Source organism: Apteryx mantelli, chromosome Z (genome assembly GCF_036417845.1).
Source record: "Apteryx mantelli isolate bAptMan1 chromosome Z, bAptMan1.hap1, whole genome shotgun sequence".
Lineage (NCBI taxonomy): Eukaryota > Metazoa > Chordata > Aves > Apterygiformes > Apterygidae > Apteryx > Apteryx mantelli.
In genome coordinates this window covers 8840399-8850708 of record NC_090020.1, presented here as the reverse complement: position 1 = coordinate 8850708, position 10310 = coordinate 8840399, and the positions used below count along the sequence as shown (strand labels likewise).

At 47.3% G+C, this 10310-nt stretch overlaps 1 protein-coding gene across 1 annotated transcript in view; it reads right to left on the bottom strand.

The window, feature by feature from the left end:
- Window positions 1-264: 264 nt before the first annotated feature.
- Window positions 265-10310, bottom strand: part of B4GALT1 (beta-1,4-galactosyltransferase 1) — a 28124-nt gene continuing 18078 nt past the window's right edge. The window contains exons 3-6 of the mRNA XM_067316747.1: window positions 7530-7717; window positions 5990-6112; window positions 4135-4239; window positions 265-3543 (exon numbers count right to left, since the gene is read on the bottom strand). Coding sequence (XP_067172848.1) covers window positions 3408-3543; window positions 4135-4239; window positions 5990-6112; window positions 7530-7717 — 552 coding nt within the window. The 3' untranslated portion in view covers window positions 265-3407. The remainder of the gene's footprint in view (window positions 3544-4134; window positions 4240-5989; window positions 6113-7529; window positions 7718-10310) is intronic.

Genomic DNA, 10310 nt, shown 5'->3' with positions numbered 1-10310 from the left:
TGGATCCATTCATCTAAAGGCACTAAATAGTTCACAGGGCTGAGAAAGAAACTGACTCTAGTCCAGCTGTTGCTCAACAGTGATGGGCTGGATTTACAGAGGGGAACAGATGCTTTCCCTAACATCTTGGGGGGGCAGCCAGAGGGGGGAGAAAAGCTGGAGAAAGTTAAGACAAGGAGGCAACCACCCCCGCCAGCCAGAAACCTGGCCAGCTAGAAAGAACAGACAGATAAGGCTGTTTCTTCGGAGTAAAGCTGCCAAACATTGTAAATGAAAATACTTTATTTGACATTGACAGCAAAGTAGGAACATTAGATTATACATCTGTTGATACATAAATGATAAAAATGCAAAGCAAAACCATCTTTAGGAAACCCATAAGCAGTCCAGTAAATAAGTAACATCCAGGGGAAAAGCTGCGTGCCAGGACCCTCTCCTATCCTAAACAGCAATCCCAAAGAAACCAACCATTAGCATTTCCTTTGCAGCTATTTGTTCTGGATTTGAACCCTTACACACAGTATCACTAAGTGTTGCTGCCAGTACTTGAATGGAAAAAACATCACCCAGTGTAGGACATGGTCAAAATTTATTTCTGTGTAACAGCAACTCCTGCAGCAAAGGCTCCTGAAAATCCCAGAGAGAGAAATTTCATGGCCTGGTTGAAGCAAGAATGTTTCACAAGTTTGACATATACAGTTTACACAGGGACAATGAGATCAGGAAATCATGGGTCAGCACCAAAGGGTGAAACAAACAAGGACAGACAGCTTCAGCTTTTAAATGGCTTGTGGCTTTAGCATTAGAAGAAAAACTAAGTGACAGTTTCTTGCACCACTAATGTTTCCATGCTGAAAATGGTTTTCAGGTTTCCTGGTTTTCCAGTTTCCATTTCTCCCCTCTTTCAAGGCACATTAGCAGAAAACTTTGATTGCAACAGCCATAAACAGTGTTCATACCACCTGGATGATATTCAATTATTTCAGCATACAGCAGAACAAAAACTCACTACACTAACTTTTTCTGATCTTCAGAAAATCATAAGGCAAGAAAAAACAAACAAACAAACAAACATCAAATATGACAGATAACCCCTTTGCACAGTCTGTAGAGCAGACAGACATGAACATGGTTGAAGGTCCCAACTCTTCAACTTATGAAAGGCTCAGAACGGTATCGGGGGTGATCTCTGCGGGGACCTGGGATTTTCAGTGGAGCCTTGATGAATTTTGGTACTGATCTGCCACCTGCGGGAACTGGGGCCCTGCTTCTAAGGCACCTTTGAAAAAAAATCCTCACCTGTGTCTTAGTTATTGGCACAGACTACAGTTACACCAAGGTTTTACAGGTAGAAAATTAACCTAATTTCTGTAAGGCATCCTACTCTTGTACCCCTTTATACTTGCCAGAGTTGGAGCCTGGCTTGCCAAACAGGTGCAATTTTTTCGATGCGACAATAAGCAGAAGAGAGCTGCTCATCAGCACAAGCCTGCTTTCTCCAGCTTCGCTGTTGCCTGCTGCCAAGCTCGGCAGATGGGCAAGCCCACCTTCGCGAGCTCCCAGCAGGGCTGAAGCAGTGGTTTTGATTAGCAATAGCCTTTTAGTGAGGCGGGTAAGCTTGTTTTAGAAACGAGACATAACGGGCAAGTGTTCTCTAATAATTAGAGCTTCTGTTCCTACTTGGAGCCATTATTAGCCTAAGAAGAAACTCGGAGGCAGTAACCAGCATGCCTGACAAGTTTGGAAAGCAAGACCCTCATCCCCCTGCCCAGGTCCCCTCCCCTGCAACACAAGAGTTCGGCAAAACCTTCAGGTCATGACAAAGAACAGGTAGCGCTGAAGGTGATCCCCAATATATCAAGTGTCCCTGATTTAAATAGCCTTCAGCGCAGGCCAAGGAAGTGCAAATTGCTGTGGTCAGAGCTGGTGGCAAAACACTCACCAAAACCCGGAAAGGGATTAAGTTCTCAGTCTTGGCTGAGAGTTTTAAATCATTTAAAGGAGCTCCAAGGGCATCAGCACGTGAGGCTTTCATACAGCTACAAGAAGGAAAAGCAGGCTGTCCGTACAGCTTCTGCTGGTGCCTTGGTACACTGACAATAAGCACCCTAAAATGTGCGTGTCCCTCACTGCTGGAGAAAATTAAAAGGGAATTTCCCACTACAGGACATACGTCACAACAGGCTTCTGACAAAAAAAAAAAAATCAGCTGGATGTCAGCTGTCCTGCGAGCATCTCAGCACTGCAGGATATCTTGTGGACAAATATGCAGAGCAAATACAATACATGGCTTTTACATAATGATGCACATAAAATGCCTACTAGTCTGAAGATAAAGGAGGCTTTGAAACATCCTATTACGCTGCACCCTAGTTTACTCAGGTATTAAATATACTGCTTATGATATACAAATTACTTTTAAAAGGTATTAAAATGTTACAACAACAGAAGTAATAGTGAATTCAAGTTTTATGCACAACCTGGCAAGCACAAATTTGTTTTTGGAAGATTCAGACAATGTTTAAATAGCGTGATAACTTTTTACCACTGTTAACAAGTGGCAGCAAATTCCATCACGCAATTAAACCCATTTGTCTTTACTACAGAGGAAAAAAAGCCCCGAGTATCTTGTTGTGTTAAGGCAAAAAGTCACCATCACGTCCAGAAGTAAGGTTATCTGAAGCCAGCAGTTTTGCAGATCACAAAATAGATACCATTTGTGTTGCTCTCACCCAATACACAGAGCTCCCTGGCAAATTCTGGCTCAACTCACTCAAAGCCTCCTTTGAGACTAGAAGAAATATTACATTCATTGAATCTAGACTATATTATTCAAAACTTGCTCTGCACACAAACAGAGAAGGTGTATGTTTTGGTCATTATTAGAGAAAAATATATGATTATTGTCTCCATTAAAAAAAATCTAATGTAAAGTGTAAACTTGTACAATTTTAGCAGCATTTTACAGTCCTTCATAAAATAAAACCAGGCACAAATTAAAAGGAATGTTTTCATCCACCTAATTTAAAACATCAGAATAACATGGGCAGTAATTGCTGATGCATCACAGTTGTAATCAATAAAATTTGGGCCCAGCAATTAACTTAACACCGGGAGCACTGTAGCAAACATATCAGCTTCACCATTATCTGGCAAAGTAAATATTTACAACTCTTACGTACAGCTTCTGGACTTACAAAACAATGGAGAGCTAGAAAGTTGTGTAAAGTCAAGTTTGGAATAAAAAAAAAATACATTTGTCCAACCAATTTGGAGAGGCTTTGGCATGCCAGAAAAGGCCTTCTTTTCTTCTTCATTGCAACTGTAAAAGAACCAGTAGATACTAAACATCAGCGAGGCCAGATGTCCTGGGCAACATACACAAGGTCTCTCTTGTGTCTGTGACGTTAGCTATTTGGTGAGCCAATATCCACTGTGATCTTTGTGTACAAAGGGTATTTGTCATTTTTTACCACCTTGTACGATAGCGTATTTAAGCCATCAGAGCTCATTGTCTCCCTTGTGTGAGCAATTCGATCAAACCTGGGGAAGGAGAAAGAGAGAGAACTGTGTCTGAACAACCTTAGCTTCACATTTTTATAGCCTCACAGATTGCAGCCTTAGTGTTTTAAGATCAGCTTGAACGTCAGTGCGGATCCCATAAAACTCCCAGACTTGGCCAGACTGAGCAGCGGGCACACGCATGTCTGAGGAGGCCCCGAGGGAATAGCTTTTAGTCGGAAAAAACAGCCAAGCCTGTAGGCACGCAGATCCTTTTTCAGGTCTGTACTAAAAGCAAGGGTTTTCAACACCAAAGACAAGCTGGGAACAATTGCTCGGAGTTTAATGTGATGTGTATCATCATGTAGGATGCTTTGGAAAGAAAAGGTAACTGGTGTTTGTGCAGCAGGGAAGTCTGGGGGTGGCAAGAAAGATCAGTAATGAGGCAATAAATTGGCCAGGGGGAGGGGGCAATTCATAGCCGGGGGAACGGAGAGCTCAGCAAGAGGAGATTGTAGTAGACTTACAATCACCAGGCTTTCACGCTGACAAGAGAAAGCTAAGTGTTTTGGAGCAGCAAGGACATGTCACTTGAATTTGTCCATCAAGATGCAGAGAGCCTCATGCACGCACCTTTCTGGGTTGGGCTCGTTTTTACGGTCCCTGGAATGACGAATCATTCTGCATTTCCCAATGACTGCATCTGGCCGAGATATCCCCATACCTTTAAATACCAGCCTGTAAAAAAACAAATACATTAAACATCCGTGACGAGCTACGTAAGCGGGCTGTTCCACCACCAACTCCACAGGCTTTTGGGGGCCCTGTAGAAGGGATGGGCAGCAAAACAGCTCCCCACCCATGCAGTAAAGCCAAGCTGGAAAATGGGATGTGCAGAGAGAAGGCAGGGACAGCCACATCAGCTCAAAGAGTTTCTCCTGCAGCTCGTTCTACCGATCGCTCCATTTTCAAAAGCGCTTCCAGGCCAGTCACAAAAACCAGCTCACAAGATCAGTATTAAAGCATCATCACTGCCCTTGAGCCTCATGTTCAAAATTCCCCAGCTTCCTCCTCGCAACTCATGAGCAACCCCTCTTCCAGACACCCCAGGGACCGGAGATGTTCGGTGGGCTGACAAACTCAGCCCCTTCCAGTGCTGCCCAACCAAGTTGTCCAGGGCAGGCAGCAAGTGACCCTGGGCCCAAGGACAGCTCATCTTCATCTGTGTGTGCAACGCATGCAGCAAGACACCTACAGATTGTGGACACCAAGGCTGAAAAAGTACACGATTTCTTCCTCTTTTGGCCTCCCTTTTCATTTTTATGTAGCACTTTCTAGTCTTCAAAACCAGAATGCCAGAAAAAAGAGGACCACCACTTTTCTTTGAATGCCGTGGCCCACTAGAAGTTGTCTCTTACTTGGTTTATTAAACAAAAGTGCTGAAAATCTGCAGCTGTCTCAGGAAGGTACAAGCATTTTTATGAAGACTTCTCCTGAGCTCAGGAGAGTTTATAAAGTCCAGGCAAAAGACCATGCAAGAGTCCATTTTGCAGTCAAGAAACTGAAATAAAGCTCCTCAAATCCAAGTTCCCATGACAATTTCTCAAAGTTACTGTCCTACCTTTTCAGGGCACGTAACCCAACCCCACAGCTATGCTCTCCCTTGATCCTTAGGCATTAACGGGTCCAACCTACACTATGCAAACACCCTACTCCTATTCCGCAATTCTGAGCATTGTATGCTCACCTTTGTTCCACGTAGGAAACAAAGGCCGGTGGTGTTATTTAGGACTGGTTCAAACTCGACAAACAAAGCCTTCCTGGGTACAAAGGCATCCACTGCCAGACTTCAGAGCGGGGCGCGTATCAGACTGCGTTAAGTCATGTGGGTAACGTCTCCCACCTCCGTCTCCCGCGGAGGTCCTGGAACGACATGCCTGCCCCACCCCGGGACCGAAATCCCTTTCCTTCGGCCAACGCTAGAAAATTCAGAAGCACCGCGCTGCACTCCAAACAGCGCGCTGGCACAAATGTTTCAGCCCATTAGGCAAATCAGCATTAGTAAGCGGTGCGCGGGGGCGGGAGTGTTTTGTTTTTCAGCTGGATCCATTCCTGGATACATCCTGGAAGCTGCAAAACCGGGCACCGGCGCAGGCAGGAATGAGCTGCACCCTCTTTGCAATGGAAAGGCTCTGCTCCAGCAGGAAGATCACGTTGGGCACGCTCCGCCTCGGTTTCCTACCTGTGCTGGACACCAGCAACATAAAGCCGGTCCCATTTTCCCCCCGTATGGTAAAAGGGGGATGCGCAGGGTGCTCCCAGGCTGTGCACGGGGCGCGAAGGCAGCCGTGCAGCCCCAGCCGAAACCCAGCTCAGCGGCTGGCTGAGGAGCAGCAGGGCGAGGAGGGACATGAACTTTCCCCACTGGGGCTAAGCCCAGCGGGACCCAGGTCGCTGCGGCGAGACGTGCGTCGAGGTGGGTACTCACCTGTTGTAAATGTCATCATCTTCGCCGCCCCAGCCCCAGTAGTTGTTTGGAAACCCGTTGATCTTTGTGAACTGCTCTTTGCTCAAAGCAGACACGCCTCCGAAATACTGATTGTAAGGCAACCTGGAAGTAGCAAGAAAATGCCATTAACGGAGGAGGTTTGCGAGCGAAAAGGCAGACGTCCCCCCGCCACCGAGTGGGTATCGCACGCAAGGGGGCAAACGACACGGTCCGTGCTGCTCGGTCGCAAATACGGCTGGAATATACTTTTTTTACTTTTTCTTCCCCATCTTTACTACGAAATACACTGCCCTCAGAGGACAGACTGGCAAGTTATCCCCGACACCTAGTCACAGGGCGGGTGGATAACGCGTGACGTCCCCAGGGCCCCGAGCGGCAACTCGGCGAGGCGTCAGCCCCGAGAGACGTGGCAGGGCGCTCGCTTCCGACGGCTTTGCCTTTCGCCTGCGCTTTCGCTAGTACCCCCAAGGAAAGTTTGCAACCCCAAAACGAGCTGATTGATAGGGTAATACCGCACGCACAAAGCCAATTAGCTCCCGCTTCGAACCAGGGATGATTCACCAGGGGGGTATTAGGGATGGAAAAAGTGCAGACCCACAGCACCAAGAGAAGGCCCACGCGGGAACCGCCAGGACCTACCACAGATCTTGGTTCTGCTTCGACAAGCAGAAGGACCTTTGGGGCCTGCATTTTTGCTCTAAATTTAATCAAATTCATCTAGCTGTAAGAAGAAAACTGCAACTGCCCTGATCAAGTGCTGATGGTAGCCCCGCTCCAAGCAGGGTTTGTGTCTGGAGTAGGGACACAGAGAGGGCCATGCCACTAACACCTCCACGATACCTCTTGCACTGCTGGCCACATGGGGTCACAACAGGTATTGACTTTACAGATGAGCTTTTAAATTTCTCTTGGGAGATTTGGGAGAGAGAAAAAAAAAAAAGAAAAAAAAAAAAAAAGCAAGCCACACTTTCATTTGCAGCAGTCTGCTGAACCAAAACGTATGCTGAAAGGCATTTAGTTTTGCATTGCCCTCAGATACCAGGGCAGATCCCCCAGTGGCCCAAAATCAAATAGACAAAAATATTTGGTTTTGTTCTTAAAATAACATCTGATGCAGTCTTTTTAAAGTTGCAAATAATTCTTACTGTGTGAGAATGTCTCATTATTCAGACCGAATAGAAACACTAGCTGTCTTCCAACTTCCAGCTTGAAATACAACAACAGATACGCAGCTATCTGTAAAAAGACAGCTTGTAGTTTGCCCGAGCCCTACATTTCATTTTTCAGGAGCTGTGAATTTTAATAAATTGCTTAATTCTGTTTTCCCCGCTTCCTCCTCTCCAACTGATCCTCCTCGCAGCTATCCATTCCCTGCAGGAACGTGCATGCCAAGACAGACTTCTGCCAGAGACATTTTCCCAGGCTTTCAATGGTGGGTGGGGATGCTGTAATCCTGTGCCTGCCATGTAATGCTAAAGACTATATTAGGAACAAAATGCCCCTTCAAAAGGCATCTCACCGAAATCCGAATTTATCCATGGACACAGAGAGGTGCCTCGGCTGGCTGTAACATTTGTAGGTGTTCCTGTCGTCCATTGGGATTAGGTCTACATCGCTAAACACAAAGCAATCATAGTCATACTCTTTCAAAGCCTCTGCGAATCCTATATTCAGCAGTTTAGCACGGTTAAATTCTTCTTCTCCATCCTAATTCAAAACAAAGAAAAACTGTTAAGTACCTTACATTAAACAGTTGGTGTCAGCAGTTTCTTACCTGTTGCCAGATGCCGGCTTTGCCACACCAGGTGTGCATCGCCTTTGACGGACCGAGTTTGAGCCCGCGTGCCCTGCCCGCATCCATGGGACTGGCCACCGTGGGAGTCCGGCATCGCCGTCCCAAGCGAGCCTCCCCAGACCCTGTTCTCTGGACAGCCACCTCTGACCAAGTCACAACGCATGGGGGCAGCCGAAACGGCCAGGGAGTGACCAGGGGCTGGAGGCACTCGGTTCCCCCGCTGGGCCGTGGCACCGGGAGCAGGTGCTGTCCCTCTCCGGCCAGGAGGCTGGCCCCATACGTGGGTCAGCCCCAGCCACACAGAGCCGAGGCAGTGCGAAACCTCCCACGCCTGAGATGGGGCATTTCGTGCAGAGCGGTTTCCCCCTCACCGGCATTTCAGGATTTAATTTTATTGGGGGGGGGGGGGTTGTTTGTGACCGCGGGGTTAGACTGACGCAGTCTCAGGTGAAGGCCACAGGTGGGAAAGGAGGAAGGTAGGGTGCAATGGGGGATCATTCGGGGCAAGCAGCTGGTGCTTCCCAAAACAGTGTAGGTAAACAACAAACCCAGACAAAATGAGACAACCCAAACAACCCACATGGAAGAAGAAACCCTTGGTATGACCAACACGGAGGGAAACCTTGGCAATGCTTCTGGTTACACCCAGGACAAGGAACATGGAAGAAATGTTTTTTTGGGCCAGGTCTTTGATACTTCTTTCCTAAGCTCTGTCACACACAGCTCTGAGACCCTGTGGTCTCAATAACATGCTTGAGCACACACCAGATCTGACTTGCGAAGCACACGGCAGCACCACAAGCCAAGGTCTCACTCTCTGCCGCTCGCTCCTACTCCCACTCCAGCTTGCACCAGCCTCTGTGAGGTTGTGCATGAACTGGATCAGGAGACCCCAAAGCAAGGGCTGCCTGTTTGGTGCACGGCTGTGACATCTGAATTCATTTGCTTGTGCCAGAACTGGGATGAGGTGCTCTCTGGGAGAAGGACTACGGTTGCTCTGCCAGACATCATGGATTCAACAGCCTCATGAGAAAAAGAAACTGGGAGGGCTGTCACCATGATGTGAAGGTCCTGGAAAAAGCTGATACCACAGCAGAGCACAATTATCTCAGGCCAGGCACAGTTACAACGCGATCTGCAGAGATCAGTGACCTGGGATGGAAATTCTCCGCTCTCTTCCCCAAGCAATGAGGAGTCTGAGGAGAAATCGGTTTGGCCTCTCTGGGGGAGAAACATTTCAAAAGCACACGTGGCTCTGAGAAAAAGTATGGGCTCTCTAATCACTCTGGTACTCTTCAAAAGCAGTAACAACAAAATCATACCCTGAAATCCTAGAATACTGGTGGTTTGAGTCCAAGTATTTCTAACCCAGAAGCTGATCTTGCAACAGCAGCTTCAAATCCAACCCCTGCAAGGGTAAAATAGTGCAGGGACAAGAGGATTCATGGGGCATTACTGAAGGAAACTGAAGTTTTTGCCCACCGGGAAGCAACACTTGGAGATGCAAGAAAACAGAACAACCAAGTCCTCCCTATTCTATCGCAACCCACCCTTCTCTCTCCACACCCTAAGAGCAATTTTGAGCCAAAGGATTCCCCTGTTGCCCTTGGCTCCAGGGCCCAGGAACACGTGCAAGCGTGTTGGTTTGCAAGAGTGTTACACGCTCCAGAGCTGGCACAGAGCAGCCGGCATTGGATGCAAATCAAGAATAGATAAAATACTGTGCCCAAAGAGCAGCAGTTTAAAACATCAAATTTACTTCCTCCCCTGAATGGTTTTGCCTGGTTAAAAAATTATCTGTTTGGAAACTGATTGATCCAAACTGGTTAATGGATCTGTGGCTCGAGAGACAACACAGGTTCTTGAAGCAACCGCAAATACTCTTCAAATGAAGGATTTAACATGCGAGTGTCAAACCAAGGTTTTCAAAAGCATTCCGCACCTGCCTCAGGCTTAAATGACTTCACAGGGAGGAGTGAGTTTTAGTGGAGGTGGATCTGAGCAAATTCTCAACACCCTCACCTGAAATAAAAGAGTTCATGCAGTAACTAAGGTGGTGGGAAGATGATCCTCATCATGCATAAGCAAGAGCAGTGAAGACTTGAGCACAGAAAATGAAGCAAAGTTGAACAAAAGGGTTGGGAAAAGGAGCAAGATGGGAAACGGCACAGCTGCTGAGGCCACGGGAGCAGAGGATATCCTTGTCAGCAAAGGGGCCACCAAGTCCCGGATGCAGAGCATCCCACGTCCTGCAGTCCCAGTCTACAGGCCCCAGGAAAGCCAGCACCCTCAGGAAAAATCTGACTCCAAACGAAACTCTTTTGGACCACGCCAGAGGCTGGTCCTCAAAAGTAATGCTTGCGGGGGGTTTCCAGGGACTCTCTCAGCACCAGGTTTCACACTTGCTTTCCAGCTACCATGAAGCTGCAAACCAAAGAGCAATTGCTCTCGCAGCAGCAACACTCCTGAAACCTGGCTTCCTTGCCCCAGAGGAAGTTTTTCCCT